Source organism: Egretta garzetta, unplaced genomic scaffold, assembly GCF_000687185.1.
Source record: "Egretta garzetta isolate BGI_Z169 unplaced genomic scaffold, ASM68718v1 scaffold497, whole genome shotgun sequence".
NCBI classification, from domain to species: Eukaryota; Metazoa; Chordata; class Aves; order Pelecaniformes; family Ardeidae; genus Egretta; species Egretta garzetta.
In genome coordinates this window covers 420,042-438,159 of record NW_009260349.1, presented here as the reverse complement: position 1 = coordinate 438,159, position 18,118 = coordinate 420,042, and the positions used below count along the sequence as shown (strand labels likewise).

Sequence of the window (18,118 nt, the reverse complement as noted above, 5' to 3'; positions counted from 1 at the left end):
TCTAGGCCAACATTTGCTGGTGTGGCTAACCAAGTAGCACCACTGACAGAGCACAGCATTAGGGAGAAAAGAGAGAAGGAGAAAGGAGAGAAATTAAATCAGAACTCACTCAATGCTCTCTGGTGTCCCGGTGAGCACGCAAGGCCTCTCAGGCATCCCACCACTGTCTACAAAGGAAACAAGAAGGAAACTTTTAATACATGGGATTAAATAAAAAGGCAGTCATTTCAGTAACTATCAAGCACTAATGGAAGCACCGCCCCTGCACACAGAGCACATTCATGAATTCAAAGATTTATTTTAAATTATTTGCTGGATGTCTGCATTCTTTTAAAGCCTTCCCCCACCAATTAAAGGGAGGGGTAAGAACTTGATTAGAGTTTGTTGATTACATTAATCAACAATTTTCTGTACAGCACTATAGTACAGTCTTCCCCAAAGCAAACAGGCACTAGCACAGAACAAACGGATGGTGCCATTTTTTTGATACAAGGTGAGTTGTACAAAGAGCTGCTGCCACCCTCCTGAAATGTCTTCTGCCAGCAGCTGGAGCTGACCAGGGTATTCAGAGACAAACTGCAGAGCTGAGCAAAGTGGTACCACCAGGAGAAAACTCAATAGCTGCAATTTCAGGTCTAAGTACAACGTGGATTGTCCATTTGCACTGTACCCATCTGCTGGTTAAAGACAGTTCCTTAATTGTTTCATTCCCCAAACCACCTGACAAACCTGTTTTCCATACTAGTCAGGAGGTCAGTCCTACAATAGCTCTCCCATGCATCTTAGTCTAGTACACATCAGTTATTAACGGTGATAACACGCCATGAGCATGGCAAGGCACCTGATCTAACGTACATAACATCCTTCAACATTAAAACCTGTTCAGCCACCATACAAAGAGGCTCTTACCTGGAGCAATTTGAATTTTGCAGCCAGACTCTGCCTGAATCCGTGAGATCTGTTCACCTCCCCTGCCGATTACTGAAATGAGTTCAAAAAGCATCAGAACATACCATTTTTCTGAGTAACTGCAGAGCACCTTCCCCCTCTTACTCTGCTGCAGCTATCTATAAAGGAACAGTTTGACTCCAGGATTGTAGGAGAGGCATCCACAGCATGACCAAATTTATCTTAGTAGAAAAACATTAAGATACTGCTGAAAGTTATTCTATTTCCTTGAAAAAACAAAACAAACCAAAAAAGCCTGTCTTGCACTGGAATAGAAATACATAATATGCAAGAAATAAGGCACTAGTCCGAGTGCTGCTGAAAGAATATATCTTGTTCAGCCTGAATCAATAAACCAGTTATTTGGGGTACTAAAAAAGGAAAAGACTTTTGCTTTTATTTCTTTAAAATTCATATTTTACTACCTCTTTTCAAAGGACATGCTATTTGGCTGGTCTGCACTCAGACAAAACTGCTACATACCAAAATGCTCTATCAAATCTTAAGTGAAAACAAATACCCATCTCCCTTAACTCCTGGAGCTGGCACATAGTTGTTTCACAACGAGACATACTGGGGAGAGACTACATGCCAGTCACCATTCGTATCCTTCCCAGACTGCAAAAAAGAGCAAAGCTGTCAAGTCAGACAGGTGTGCCTGGTTCAGGATGCTCTCAGAAGGATCGCAGAAGGATCTCTCAGCTGTGGGTTTGCCACCTTCCTGCATCTGTCTGCCCCTGAGCCAGGATTAGATTTAATACGCAGATGATGCACCAACAGAGCATGCAGGCTCCCCTCTCAGAGCTACAGCATCCCTCCAATGTTCCCCGGCATGCGTGGCACCAGGACCGATAAATGAAGAGGGCTGGCAGGAAGAGAGCAAGCATTTCCTTTGCAGGAATTTGAGTTACAGTTTTATAGAGTCTTTAGATTCAGGACAAAACTTCACGCACTAAGGGGTAATTATCATGGCCTGTTATTTTCCCTTTTACTCTTCATATATCAAATTGGAGGAGATACATGGAGAGCTAGCAGTGGAAGAGTCAATGCAATCACTGTAGTAAAACAACAGCAGGAGGTGCCATTGAAAGGAAGAGTAATGATCATCAAGAGGAAGAGAGAAATTAGGATCAAGCTTGAAAAAGAACAGTATCAGGAATGCAAATCTAGGAAAAAATTCTCATCTGAGCAATGAATGCTGGTTGTGTTTCCCTGCAGCAAATGAATGAGAGACTTAAAATTCTGTTTAACTTGCCTTAGGTCAACTCTTACTTTAACACTTAAAAGTTGCTTTCCTCCCTCAGCTCTCAGTTTTGCGTACTCAAAGGAAGTAAAATGTTTCAGTGAGGTGAGATAAATTCACTTTTGACTTATGTACTATGCTAGTGAGAATTTCAAGGAGAGAATCACTAAAACTCTCAGCAACCTGCACCACGCAGTCTTGTTCTTATTACTGGGACACCAAGCTTTTCCATGCAGTTTGCACCCAGATTTTAAACACGGTTCATCTGGTCCCCATGAAGACAGCATTAGACAAGGCTTATCCAAGGCTGGCAAGCACAAAAACTTGTGAGCAAGTAACAATAGACAGCATTCCTCTGCACAGAAAACACATCAAGAAACATATCAAAAGCATCCAAGGTACTTACTAAATCCAACCATTTTATCAGGCACTTTGAACTCTTCTGTTATTACAGCCCTAAAAAAAAAAGAAAATTATTAAAAAAAAAAAATCAGATAGTCATTACAAGGAACAATTTGGAAGACAACTATGCTCATGCTGTGAAAACCAGGCACAGTATAACGCTTTTGCACACACAAGTAAATACCACATCACAAAATCTTTTTTTTTTGAAGACACCTCTCGTGGTCACCTAATTTCTCCTGCGCTGGACACATTTCCAGTCTACTCTCCGTTATTGTCAGTGGAGCTGACAGAAGAACCTCTTTTTGTCATTCTTGCTCCAGACAGATTTAGTGGAATAACGGCAAAGTTTCTTTAGTATTTAGCTTAGACCTTACAAGCCACAATCTGCCTACTACTTTTGGATACACTCTTGCCCAGAGACAATCAAAGCCAACCCTGATATGAATGTCCCTTCCAGTACTCAGATTCTTTTTTTGCCTGTTTGCCCTTATCATTCTTTTCCTTTGAATTGATAAAAACAGTCTTCAATTGCTCTTTGAAGTCTTATTACCTCGAGACTTCATATCTATTGGTCTTTGGACTTTTTCAATGTGTCTCTGCCTCAAAACATAGCACCCAAAGCAATTTCCTAAGATCTGACCATAGTCAAGTAGAAAGGAATTACCTTGGATGGTTTTTTTGCTTAGCCATTTCCATCTTGTTGAAAATACAACACAATGAATATGGAATATGCAAACTCCATATATTTAGATATGCATTACATACAATTTGGCCAGCAATCTCACAAGCAATGAAACACCTCCGTAATAGGTTCAATGCAGGTTTTGCGGTGAGTTACATGAAAATCTCCCAATTTTTTGCTTTAGATCAGTTAGGGAAGGTATAAAATACACATTAAACTTCACCAGCTAACAGCAGAGATGCAAAACCAAGCAGTGCCATCCATGCCAGCAACAGAACAGGGAGGTTCAGAATTACCATTGTTTTAACCTAGAATAAACCCAGTCTGTTGCTGGAATGTCCTATCCTGCATCATTTGTTAACCACCCTGTGTTGGAGAACGGTTGCAAAGAAGCTAACCTAGCAGAGAACCAACCACCAAAACCAGAAAGAAACCATTTCAGGCTTTACAGCCTACTCAATTCCCTGCATGAACACCACTCCTGGCAGAAGAGAGGTGGCAGGTAGCAGCAGAGCAGACAGCGCTGCCCACCCTTCTCTCTGCTGCCCTAGCTGGACATTAGCTTTAACCTAACCATTAACAATTGAAGGTCTTTATGCATATTGCTTGTCTTTTGAGGCCCTCAACAAACAGCTGGTTATGATGGAAATTAGCTCGAAGGTGAATCCAGCTTTAGAAATGCTTTCCCTCTCCTACTCAAAACCAGACAGACAACTCCTTAAGAGCAGGATTCGAGAAAAACTGGGAATTTTACTTTTGTATTAGATGCCAAGACAGGCTGCACAACAACTCATCCTTGCTTCAGTCTCCCAAAACCATCTTTGACAAAGGAGTCATCCCAGGTCATTTTACACCAACAAAACTAAAATAAAAAATAAAAAAGGGAAAAAGTATCTACCTGCCTGTTTAATACTTCCAACTTCTGTCAAAATGCCAGGGCTTTTTTTACTTTTTCTTTCTACACACACCCCCCCCAGGGCAGGGGAAGGGAGAGGAGAGAGAATTTATTCTGCTCGATGCTGCAGATTTGCAGGAACCAAATCCAAGTTTCACATCAACTCTCCTTTCTTCATCACAACAAACAGCCTTAAAGGGTTAGCAGAAACCCCAGCCTGGAGAAAACCTAAGCTGACAGTTTCTCCACATTCTCAACCTCTGACTTCCTAACACTACTACAGATGGTGGATCAATAAACAATTAGAATTGATCAATAAATAATAAAACATAACCCACTGCTTACCTTTGATGTACCAGGGCCCCTAACTGGTTACCTACTGTGGCAGAGAGAGAAAAAAGGAAAAAAATCAAAGCATTAGCACGGATAAACTAACTTCATCCCTATAGAAAAGGAGTTCTTACCATTTCATCAAAAAAGAAAGAAAAGCAAAACAGTAATTTAGGTTCAGTGGCTGAAATGAATGTGTTATGTGGTACAAAACAGGAGGGGATTTCTTGATCAACACACACCATAACCCAGTGTCCAGCTGAACACAGGATAGGGAATTGATCTGCATCTCCCCATGCTGAGAGTCATGGGAGAAAATCCTGCCTGCCCAAATCCAAATCCCTGCAACTAACCTCCCCCCTTCCCAAATTAAGCCTAAAGTAGTAAAAAAAGGGAAAAGAGGGGGGGAGGGAGGGAGGGAGAAGAGAAATTTCAAGCAGACTGGTATGAATTAACAAAAAGCTGAGCGGACTCAGATTTAGTCTAGGCAAAAAGCATTAAAGACCGCTTGCACATACTTCTCTCTGTGTCTCTTATCTGTGCTCCATGGAGCCCACTTACACGGAGACCTGTTAAAGGAATAGGGCTGTTAAGTAACCTTGTGGCACCCAAACAGTATTTTTTTTTTTTTTAAACCCACCACATTTTACTGAATACACACATTCCAGGCATATCTGTGATGTTAGCTGGTGGTCCATTTATGATTAGCAGTTATCTCCCCAGCTGACAACCCTCAAACAGATTTCTCCCCCCCCTCCAACCCCCACAGATTAGATCTTTCTTCCAAACGTTAATGGGGAAAATATCATTAGACCAACTCATGCAAAGTGGGAACACATGCCCTGCTGGGCTTCCTAGTGGACTTTGCCTGCAGCAAACCAGCTAAAAACCAGACCATTTGGTCCTAACAACCAGTTGAAAGATTATATTGCATGCCTGGAGGGCACAAGTAGCGAAACAAATGAAACCAGCCAACATGAGAGCTGTGATAATAAAGATGCTGTTTCAAACTACCTTGCAGCAACCTGCACATTCTTTGACCTGAAATAAATTGGCAATCAGCTGGCAGGGTTAGGAAGCGGATGCATCCCACACTCTCTAAATCCAGTAGAAAAATGCATAAAGTTTGCAGCCAAATACTTTACTCAAATAAAATAGACAAAGAGAGTCAATACTGTATTTCTGCTGCGTGTCAATACCTTCATAACAGTTCAGGACCAAAATATCGACGGCATATATATTTTATTACTCTCCCCTGCTCAGTGATAAGACCACTGCTGCGCTATTGACTCCGTCAGATTTGTCTTTGCATATTCTCACCCTGAATATAAAAAGCTCTAATTTGATAACTATCAATACTGCAGTTGAAAAAGGTGGGTGATGTAATGGGGAATATTTGCTCTAGCTGATAAGCCACTAGCGCAGGGCCGAGCAAGTACAACCAAACAAATTCTGAATCTCGCCATCTTGCCCCAAACTGTGCTCCCAGTATTTTTCCTGTGTGCGACAGGTCTGGTGGCTATTGCTGTAGTATGGGATTGCCCTTGCCATGGACCAGGCCACTCATTACCCCAAGATGCCAGAAAGAGTGCTCTTAACACGGCAAGGCTGTATTTAAATATACACTTCGCATTTCAAGTCACCATAACAGCTCTCTTAGCAGTCTGTTCCTCTGCAGCCGCTGCCCACAAATTATGAGACAGATACACATCCTATAATCAACTCCTGAAGTTCACACAGGGAACGGAAGAGCCTTCATTTTGTAACACAATCCTACACTTGAAAAAGACAACTTCTTCAGGGAAAACTGTAGGAGCGCGAGAAGTTAAATCAGTCGAGGGAATAATGCTTTAGATGTACATAACGTCCCCAACCCATTCCAAGTACTCCACAAACACAGTAAGCCATTCACCACCCCAGGCAGGTATCAGCCTTACTGTATATTTATTGTACAAATTAGTTAAAAAAAAAAAAATTAAGCCGCAATAACCTATGTGCGAGATCATTGCTTCCACATTTCACAAATAACCTCTCCATGAGCTGAGAGAGAGGGCGGATGGAGGGAACTGGGAGTGATTTACTTGAAGTCAGTTATGATTCCTCTGTTTTGCAGGGAAAAAAAAAGAAATGACATGGCTCCCAGTTCCAACAACCTAAAGGTCCATTGCATCTCCATTTTGCTCTGAAAGACAGGGACTAACAGAGAAGCAGGGCCAGGGCAGACCGTGCTCGCTGCAGTACTGGAAGCTGATGTTCTGTTCCACCATCTCCCTCTTCCCACCAGGGAGGGGGCTGAACTCTTGACAAGCCACGTACATGTTTCCCCCTTTTACATCTATTGAGTACAATTTAACTGTAACTGCAGTCATTTTACTGCAAATAAGGAAAAATACTGAATAAAATCAGCACAATTTCCTATTAATGGCACCTGCTGGTTGATAACTCTTCACTCTGCTTTAGGCTTCACCTTAACTGAATTCTACCTAACAGACACTCAAAACAAATGTGGATTTTTTTTCCACCCCATAAAACAGAGCAGTGCCTCCCACTAAATTAATGTGCATGATGGGAATATACAATCTCGTCAAGAATATCTTCATGGCTAGAATAAAATCAGAGCGACGCATCTCCTGGGGAACAGTGGAACAGGGCTGCATTTCATACTTTTGAACCAAAATGGGATCATCATAAATTTTAGAAAGCTACAAGGAAGGCATGAGTTACCCTAATTCTTCATCATTAAATATTGCTTGGTTTTTCTTTAATTAAATGGTCAAAACCTAATAATTTTCATGTCTGCCTTCACTGCAAATCTTCATAGGCTTTTTTCCCCTCCCTTAAACTGCTTATTTAAAAAATGGTGATCTGTAAAGTTGAGATTTGAAGAACACTGGGATTTTGTGTATTACACTAAACCTTTTGCCAAGGGATTGGAACTTTTGCCCTGGTCCTACTGCTGCTACAGATGTGTCAAGGACCATCTCTACTAACTTTAATCATCAGTAATACAGTGATACGTTTTCCTTCTGCCCATCACTATTTTCATTGAAAACGTGTTGGAGCAAAAGAATAAAGTATTCTGTACAACAGGATCATGTTGTGTTTCAGCCCCCTGGCTCAATTACAATCAGGTTTATTACACCAAAACAGGCTGCCTGCATATTTGGATGCACCACAGAAGCTTGGGGAAGGCAGGGGATGAAGGGGGGGGTGGGGTGGTGAAGCTTCTCCAAGGTCTCTCATCTTTGTTTCCCCAGACTCAAAGGATGTCCCAGCCTTCAGCTGCTGCTTAGCCCTACATATATCACCGGGAACTTCTTCAAAGCAGTCCAAACCAGAGCAAACAGACCAGTCTCTTTCCAGCAGACTAGATCCCTGCTTCCTTTGAAAAAGGAGGCTGTTTCTTTAAGGATTATTTAGCATTAAATAAACTTATTAAATTGTGCCAGTAATTAGAGGGACCCATTAATTAGAACAGAGGCCAGGAGCAGCCGTTGGCCATTAACAGGAGGGCTGGGATCTATCCTCAGCAGCGAGCCACAAGCAAGATGCCCGCAGGTCTCCCTGCAGCTCAGAGCTCTCCTCACCTCTGGTGCTCACCTCCGCTGAGAAACATTAACTGCTGCAAGCGGCCGTGTAAGTGCTGACTACGACTTACTGCGAGCAGTACAAATAAACCTGATCTCCTCCCTACACTATAGCTATTTGCAGGATTACTTTAAAGTTGTTTCCAGAAAGGGGAAATAAAGAAGCCAGGGAAAAGAGAAATAATCAGTCTCAAGCTCCATCTAATACCAATGGGTCAGGTCACCAGGGCCAATGCTAGCAGCTCTTCGTTTCAGATGAAGGTTATGTTAAGGGAAGCGCAAAAGGCACACACATTCTGGTTTCCAATACTATGACAAATCTATTTTTCCTGGAAATGCTCTAAAAGCAGCTGAATTTGTTTTGACCAGCACACTGTCACCCTGTCTTAAGACCACTTCCTAAGCTGACATCAATCAGCCACGCCAGCAGCCATTTACAAAAATGGACAGGCAGAATTAGATTTTCCTGAAAGACAGACAGTTTTCTTGTCACCTTATATACTTCCCCTGAACCCAATTTTTTCAGGAGTATTAGGAACAGAAGTAATTTTCTAACAGCTACATGGGGATGAGGAAGCAGCGAGAACTGCACCCAGCCGTGAACACAGTATACAGAAGTAAACAATCAAAAGATTTACCACCAGATTTGTTTCCAAGCTATCCAGAGCAGCAGAATGTATCCAAACCCCCAACACTATAAAATTTCTAGAGCATGCATAACAATATAAATAATCGCTTCTTGACAATGTCTCCAAACCGTGGTTCACAGACAAGCAGAAAATGGAGAAAAGTGCAGGCACGCAACCCCGACATCCCTTGCTAACAGACGACTGAAAGATCATCCAAATGGGAAGTGCTTGCCTAATTTAAGTTGTCCCACTAAAAGCAAATGCCATCTTCCAGATGCCTAAAGCCAAAGCTGCATTATAGGCTTTTAATGGCATCAAGAGCAGGTAGCCTAAGACTGACTAAGGTATGGATCATACCACAGAGAAAAACGGAGCAAGAAGCACTTGCTGCTTCAGGAGTCCCTTTGCAGGCTTCAGTTCTGGGTATGCAGTTAAAGAGCAGCACAGGAGGATTATGTGGGTAGGTGGGGAACTCATCACACAATTGTATTTCAGTACAGGATTTACTAATGCCATTAGAAATAAACCCCAAGATGACCAAGGCTGAAAGCAGCGGTACAACCCTTGCTCCTAACCCTGACAATTCTGTTTTCTTTGTGAAATTCCAGCCCTTGAAAATATTACTTCCATTATTTCTCTTCTCCTCTAAGATTTTGCAGATCAGATTTTTGGGAAGCAAGTTGGACAAAGTTATAACATCTACAGATGTATATGAAGAACCCAACAGCAAATACAGGACTTGGAGCTACTTTAAAAACCAGTTACAAACAAAGCTGAAGAAGCACCCAGGGTGAGCCAACACCCACAGGTCTTCACATTGGCAGAACAACTGCCAATACAACACCAAAGAGTATATCTGCTCTGAAAGGCTCTCCCAGGAATGACACCCGCTCCACGGAGTTACCTATCACAGCACAAGAAACCAGCGGTAACGTACCTTCATAGCCCAGACTCCAACTGTATTGACACTGTTTGTGTCAACACAAACAAGGCTCAGCAAGTAATAGGGCTCACCAGTAAAAGTTTAAGTACAAAGTCTAACTTGCGCTGCCATTAAGCGCTACGACCATCTCACAAGTTAAAAGTTCATAAAAACCCATTTTGTCAAGAGGTCAGATTTCTCAGTTCAGGCTGATAAATCAATGAAAGAAATAGGCAGGACTAATGTTATGAACGAGTTCCTAGAAGGTTACTTTTACTCTTTTTTCACATACAGCCACTTATCTAAGCCAGTCAGACACAACTCAAAGCTGTTCAGCATTTCTCAATGCTGAACAGCCTGCTTGACAGCTGAGCACCTTCCCATACAGAAACCAACACATACCAGTAATACCAGGCCTCTGGCTTCTCATAGACATAGTGATGCTCCAGCCGGAGATACAAGGTGCAGGGGCTCACCCAGATAAACTCATTCTTCCCTAAAACACCAAAGGAGCAGCAACCTCTTGCTCAAACAGAGCCAAGAGCAGAGAACAAAGTGGGTTGTGGCAAGCGTTCAGAAAACAGTAACGTTAGCAAGCCAGAGGCTCCACATGAAAGAAACTTCTCCCTGTGCTCCAGCACGTTTTTTCAGGATGAGAAGCAGACGTGCAATGTTTTCAGCCTTTGCCTCACACAGCTTTCTGTAGCAGACAGAAAAAATTATTTTCAAAATGAAGTGCTAGGCAGCAGCTTTGCTTATTTCCTCAGTATTCCTGAGCATACCTGTGGGGGAGAGAATCACCCTGCAGGGCCACCTGCATCAGTAAAAATATTAGAGGAAATAGGAAGACATAGCCATGTTTTTTTTTTTGAAACCAACCACAGGAAAAGGTGAGCTCTTTGCATCCATACAGCAGCAGATAATATAGCTTAAACACTTCTTGTAACAGTGCACATCATTAGAATTGTAAAAAAAAACCAAAAAACAAAACAAACCACCTCTTGCTCCCGCCAAAGATAAGAAACTAATAACTTATTTTAAAATATGTTATAACACTTCATACAATATTAACTCCTTACAGTTACCAGATATCATCCACCCAGTAAATTATTCTTTGGCTGTGGCCAATGTTAAATGCTTCAGAGATTTAAGAATGCTCAAAGAATAATTATGAAAAAAGCTAAGCCTAACACGGGAAGTTTCCTTCCAACTTGCCTCAACTTACATCAATACCCCTTCTTAAAATTAACGTACAAAGCAATCAGAACTCGACAGCAACTCAACTGCTGTGCTGTGACCACGGCTACACATGGAAAGCAGCACACTGTCAGCTCTCAGAAAATCAGGGTCATCAGGGAAGAACAGCTTTACAATGTACATCTGGTACTCTATACATGGGCTCCAGCACAGTTCCGATAAGCACATCCTCCTCCCTCCCCCTAGCTACCAGCACAAGATTTACATTACAGTATTCATTTGCTAATTCCCAAAGTTCATGAACGAAGAAAGAATTGCTTCACGTTAATAATACTAATGCCTAGGAGCCCTGTGCTAGCTAGATAAAACTAAACAGCACAGGGATTCTTGTATAAAATTTCTATACACAGAAAGATGCATTGATTTCTATCCTTAAAGTGGACAACTGCCTCCATAGATGAATTTGAAGAGCTGCATCCACAAGATTGACTCATCATAGCCAGCTTACCTCCATCATCCAGGGGCCGTTTCTGCACTCCATAACCGTAGACTGATGGGTCCACAAGCGTTGTAGAATTATTCAAGTGAGGAATATCTCCAATTTTAGCAGCAATCTATAAGAACGGGGGATAAAAGCATGATTAGCATACCTGAAGTTCCAGCCATCACAGCTAAACACTCTCTTCCAATAAGGTGTTTACCCCAGTCCAATCTTCTCTTCAGCTATTTTCTATGTAGGTGGCTTTAGAATAGTTCCAAGACAGCAGTGCTTCATTTGTAAAGTAAACAATTTTCTGCTTGCTATTGATACTTGTTTAATTAAGATCACATTCACCCAGTTCCTCTTCCTCATCATGAGTAGGTATTTACTCCCTGGAACATTATATTCAGGTTTGTTCACTCAAGGGACAGCTGCAAGCTAAATCTTGCAAAGAGGAGAGTTAAACAAGCTCACTAACTTTGCCCTGGAGAAGCTGCCACCACCATAGCTGTGCAGGAGGACACATGATTCCTCCTGCTTCCACGCATACCCAGATACATAGAAATGCACATTTGCACATGAGTGGGGGGGAGCAGAGAGAGAAGAATGTGAAAATACACAGGAGGACAGCTTTGGGAACTCCGTGTTAAAGAGACTGGATCACCCTGTGTTTACTGTAGGAAGAATAAGCCAGTGGGCTATCAGCCCAGAATTAGTTCCCATTTCCTGCAGCGGTCAATACAGCACGAACACGACTAACACTGCCTGTGCCTCTGCTTCCCTCCCTTACAGAGGGGTAGCAGCCATTCCCTGCCAAGCCAGGATACAAGGAGGATATTTATAGGAAAGAGGAGACAGTCAAGTATCACAGTAAGGGGACTACGGTAAGCAAGTAAACTAGGTGAGAGAGAGACCTAACCACCACTTAAGGGAAAAGTTAAGCTCGTCTCTCATGGCACGTGGGAGACATCTATACAGATGGATGCCGACAGAAGCCAGCTTTTCACCCGCTCTCCAAGCTAACTGATGTAAGCCCACGCTAGAACCGTACAGGTGCATTACTTCGGTGCTGCACCCCAGTTAATACACCCTTCAGGGACAGGCAAACTGCAGTCTCACAGCACCCCTTGCCTACATAAAGTACTTTCCTATAATAAGCAAGTGCAGAACAAAGTAGTTACAGAACAAATACAAAGCACGGTGTATTCTACAGCGTTTGCTTCCTCTTCCAGCAAAAAGAAAATAATTGGATCGGGTCTTTACTAGGAGTCTGAGCTCACTATTCTAACTGGGAGTTCACCAGAGAATAAGCAACAGGAACAGATGAAAGAGCATTTTACACAGATAAGTTTTAAATGAAGACATGGGCAAATGACAAATATAACCAAAGGTGCTGCTAAAATTTGAGTTTTACTGCACCAGAAAGACATCTGCAGTAACTCTGGTAGTTGACACTATCGGCTGCTGCAGTGGAATAAACAACTGCCCAAGATTCAGAACCACAGGGTACTGAAAAAAAGCTATTTGAAATAATCTTGAAAGATTGAGGGCACTGCTTTTAGAAAGAGAATAGAAAACATTCTCTTCAATGCCTTCTGTGAAAAGGGCTCCAAGTTTTGACCATTTTCTTCTCCTAGCCCATTCCTGCCTGTCCTCTTTTAGAAAGTCAACAACTTTGTGGTGTCAGAAATGCCAGGAGCTAGAGAATGAAGTCTTCCTGCAGGACCAGCATAGTGATCATGTAGCGAAGCTTCGATGACAAGCACCTTCTGTATCAACATCTCCAAAAACTAACAAGCCCACACAAATCTGATTCTGAAAGCATAAACACAGACTACCCCTTGCCCACTCCATACTGGGGAGTGCCAGGTGATGCCTTGCTTTTTGGTTGAGAACTGTACTGCACCCATGGTTCCGGCCCTTCGCCCACAAGCTTTCCCCTTGCATTAGGGATGCAGAGGATTTTAAGGAAGGTACAAAGAGCATATATATTTCCTGACTACTTCAATGCTGAAAAACAGATTTAAAAATATATTTTATAACAATCTATTTACAGCTGTTCACTATTATTTCACATAATAACATACAAACGTATGCCAAAAGGAACAGTGTCAGGTATAACATACCCTGGCATGTTTTGGAACATTGGATTTTAACATGTTCTCTTTATGAACTCTCTTTCTGTTAGCAGTAATTTACTTGGAAAAAAACCCTGTAAGTTGTGGAAACTGCTAGCTGATAGTTTGGAGCTGAAATCACACACCACATGCTCAAGGGAAAGAAAAAAAAAAAAAAGAGTCTGGGGATAGCAGAAGCTGGCGTACAAAAGGAAGCAGAAAGGTGTGCATGAACAGACCACTGGCACTGAGGCTCTCCGCTCCCACAGCCAGAGAGCTTTGCAAATCCCTGGTCATGCTTAGCACACAACTATTGCCCTGGCACAGAACCCTCCGATAAAGGGCAAAAATAAGAGAGTCGAAGCAATTTTTACTTTATCAGCTTTGGGGATATTTTCCTCTTCCCGCCCCCCTGCTCTATTTAAACTTGCACCCTTATCTCTAAAGTCTCCCAGCTGCCACTGGATTACAGGCAGACAACACGCCACCTCGCTACAGCAAGAAAAAATACCCTGCAAAATCAAGAGTTGAGCTTTTTATGTAGATGTAGCAGTTAAAATAAATTTTAACTTTTTATGTTCAACTTAAAATAGGAACTTCAGTTTTTACATCAGGGAGATAAGCACAAAAGTTAGAACACAGCAAAAGTAAGCAGACCTAGCTCTTATCTGACTAAATGACCTTGAGTACTGTACTGCTAGCCACTGCTTTTGTCCCGCTGTATGTCAGTCTTCATTTCCCCCCCCCCCAACCCATCCATTTTACTAAGCTCTGAAATACACTGGAAAAAAGCATCAATACCACAAAATTGTTTCTGCACCTAATTTCTCCAAAATAAAGCTCTCCAACAAACACTTTTAAGGACACAGCACAAACCTGAGCTACAAATTGCACCAGTAAAGCCAAAAGAAACAAACAAAACAATCCACAAAGTTGTGTGAATACATGTTTTCCTATGCCTTGCACTTCTGTCCTCCTATACCTTTAGCACTCTTTAAAAATGGTGTAACATCAAAACACTTTTAAATATGAAGCTTCTTTGCCGGACACAGCAGGGCTCAAACACCAATATCTGCAGAATTCAGTTTTTAAGAGAAAGGTCCTCGCTTCTGGGAAGAATCTCTCCATGCTGTCCTGCAAAAGAACAGCAACCAATAAAGTCACCAATTCTAGGTATTAGCAGGATAAAGACCAGTCAGGCTTTGTCATCCGGCCCTTCAGACAATTCTAGTACTTCTGCTACTCTTCCCATTTGTTGAGCAGAACACTCATGTTTGCCTGACAGCCATTTCTCCAGGGCTCTGTAGGAAGCAGTGAAACCATCCATAACCATTTAAGGTTCATGTCACAGGTGATTTTCCTATACTAGAGTAATTGCAAGGCCCTATATCTATTTGAGGATTATCTGAAAAAGTACACTGCAAGGGGATAAAGTAAACGAAGTCTTAAGATCCCTCCATCTCCACAGAAATTAGAAGTTAGAGTCTGATAGTAGAAAAGGATTTTAAACACACAGCCTGTTGACACACAGTAAGTCTCAGGATATTCATTCACTTCCACGGTACCCAAGATGGCACTCTACAGGCTTACCAAGCCACAGCCTTTCCTGTTCATAACGTTCCCAGAAATTCAGATTCAGGCAGTACACACGACAGGTGACAAGAAGAACAGCACATGTATGAAGAAGGAACCAGTAAGTGCTGGGAACACCTGCGCTGTACTGAAAATGAGACTGCCAAGGAGAACAGGAGAGGTAAGAACCAAGCAAGATGCTGTTTTGTCAGTAAGAGCTACACTCAAGTACAGTCCGACAGAAATCCGTTTTTGTCCAAAGTGCAGGCATCTCCGCTCATTTTCTGATCCCATTACTCAAAGGGGAGCAAACGTCCTCCCTCTCCCCCTCCCACCCCAAAATGCCACCGAAGAAAAGTCACCCTGCCTAGGAGCAGCCGGACAGATCAGTTACCACCTCTGATCCACAAACTAATCCTCTCACTTGAGGTGTGGTGCAGAAGATGCAGGACAGACCATCTCAAAGCCCCAGCATTCACTTGAAAAAGTAATTTTTGATTCATCTCAAATATTTAAGAGTCCACAAAAAATTCAAACAAGTTGAGCACAAACATCGAAAGCAATGTACAAATCATTTCTTTCAAAGGTGTTCCAGATTTCTTACTCTTATGTCATCTCACATCCCAGTGACTTTGAGGAATGCAGTTACTGTGATTGATCAGGAAAGTCTTCCTTGTCCTGAATCATTTAGTTATTAACAACTAAGCTTTGTATTCCACAGCCCGATTTTAGTGCGATGGCTTTCATGAGAACTGAATTTAGTAAAACTGATTACTACTCTTGAGTGTAGGATTAAACTTTGAAAGAGTTCAAATGTCAAGCCAGGGAAGCCATACCAACTCACAAAGCAAGGACTATGACTGAATTTTCTCCCTCTACTCTTAAAGCAAAAGACTCCCTCATCCTTCATTAAAGCAAAATTACTCCCTCATCCTCTTAAAGCAAAAGTAATACTCAGAAAAGGCTATGGCATTGGCCAGAACAGTACAAAAGCTGACATCTATGTACCAGATCGGTATAGTTCAGGCAAATGCAACATTAAACACACTTGGTGAAAGCTCTGCCACCACCTCCAGAGAAGTGTTAGGTGTAACTGCCTCTACATCCCTCAGCCAGGAAGTTCATCACAGATTGCTTGAGGTAAATATCTGTCCACTGAGCAATGAAAACCCTCTTCATTCACATTTGGTAACGAGTCACCAGTGACAATTTAGTCCCATCGATCTGTGCACAAGACTATCCGTTCCCTTAGAAAGCCTAAACTAAATTAAATCAAGTACTTTTGCAGGGGGGGAAATATTTTATCACTTGCCAACAATTCTTTTCATCCCACAAATACCAACGAGGAAAAAAAAAAAATCACATTCAACAGGCAGCATATAACTCTACACAAAAATAGGCCACTGTACTCCCATGAACACATGCAGAGCACGCATTTCTCAACACGCTTGTTTCCAGCGTGAAAAGATAGCAGGAAGGTTGCAACGCTGCAGTGCCCGACCTGAAGTTGGCAGCTTGGAAGATTTTGAAATCTTTCAGTTCAGCCTAACTCAAGTTGTAGGCTCGTGGAAACCCAACATGTTCTTTCAAGCATAATGAACTTAAAAAGAGCAAAATCTGAGTAAGTGAGCACGGCTAGGTTAGAGAATGATTTAATATTCCAACTCCTTCACGTGGGGGTTAGGGGGCCTCAGATTCACCCCACAAACATGATGGCAGCAATGCTGATTCAAATAAATTTCCAGTTAGTGCCATGCTGTAGCCTAATACTGTCTGAGGCATCGCACCTTCACATCTAACCTGTTACTGATCAGACGAGCGGTACAAACCGCGGCACTTTCAACATACTCACAAAAAAATTTCAACAAGCTGCAACTTTGCAGCGAGTAATTATTTTCTTCTACGTAAACAGGTTATTCAAAGATTATTCAACTGCTCGCAGGCAACAGTATTACCAGATATTCAATGAGATGTTTTTGCAATGAGAGGCCTTTGGTAACAGAGGACCAGGTCAAGACAAACACAGCTGCAATACCTCTCAATTTAACTGCATCACGCAGATAACCCTGGGCTAACAGCAAACCTTTCAGACATCACATACGATCAAGGCCACAGCGCTTTGTTAGCCACTGAAAAGAGTGACGCGTGGCCTTGTCCGGGAGGCAGCCAACACGCAAGTTGTCTACTGCAATACTGATGCTGAGAAAGAAATCAGCAACCGAAGAGCAGACTAGCTCGTGATCTCCTCTGGGAAGGTGCAGGGTGTTCATCTAGAACAGCCAACACCTCTGTACGGGGTCGCTGAAGGCCACACGGAACACGGACTTGCTGCCATAGGGATTCGCAAGTGAGCTGTGAGCGACGGTAAGCCACTTAAGTTCCATTACAGCGATCGCTTGGAAGGCCTTAGGGTCCAGCTTAGTTTCTTCAGAAGTTTCTCAGTGAAATGAGAAAAGCGAGCCTGGGCAACAGAAGGAGATTTCTCCCACCTGGCCTGTAACATCGGAAAGAATAAAGTCAGGGTCTTTAAGCGGCAGCTGGGCTGTGGTCCTAGTATTTGGCTGTATTACACCTTGTTAGGGTGCAGTTACTAAACACGAGTAAAGTGCAACCTGTTCAGAGACGGAACAAACACCTGCGACAGGCATGGAAGAAGAGACGCAATGAACAGTCACAAAATCTGCACTGTTAGCAGCAGCTTCTTGTTTCTGGAGCCACTTTCCACAACCTGAGAAGCAGACAAATATTTGGAATACCCTGTACTGAAGACAAGAGCGCTGATTTCTGCAGGTCTGTTCTTTCCCTGGAAGTTTCCATTTTAGCGCCGTGTAAGATCAGAGATTACTTTGGGGAGCACCTCACTCCCCCCTTCCCCCTCCCAGGAGGGCAACGCGAAGCTCCCCCTCCCGCAGGGTTTCTATTGATTAGCCTAGCGCCCGAGTAGGGCCTCCTTTAAAACCCGAATTAACATCAGCTCACACCCACCCACTGCAAAGTGCAAGGCGACAGCTTCGCAGGCGAAGGCTCCCGCAGGCTGCGCCCCTCCCTCCCCGCAGAGCGGCTTTTCTGCCGTGTCACAAGCCCCGGCCGCGCCTGGCGCTGAGGGGGCT

General features: G+C 42.7%; 1 protein-coding gene across 1 annotated transcript in view; it reads right to left on the bottom strand.

The window, feature by feature from the left end:
* The window catches only part of FUBP3 (far upstream element binding protein 3), a 48,328-nt gene that overhangs the window by 21,497 nt on the left and 8,713 nt on the right, over positions 1-18,118 (bottom strand). Inside the window, exons 2-9 of the mRNA XM_035898235.1 lie at positions 17,498-17,502; positions 17,295-17,380; positions 11,347-11,452; positions 5,022-5,072; positions 4,519-4,552; positions 2,598-2,647; positions 910-981; positions 110-167 (exon numbers count right to left, since the gene is read on the bottom strand). Coding sequence (XP_035754128.1) covers positions 110-167; positions 910-981; positions 2,598-2,647; positions 4,519-4,552; positions 5,022-5,072; positions 11,347-11,452; positions 17,295-17,380; positions 17,498-17,502 — 462 coding nt within the window. The remainder of the gene's footprint in view (positions 1-109; positions 168-909; positions 982-2,597; positions 2,648-4,518; positions 4,553-5,021; positions 5,073-11,346; positions 11,453-17,294; positions 17,381-17,497; positions 17,503-18,118) is intronic.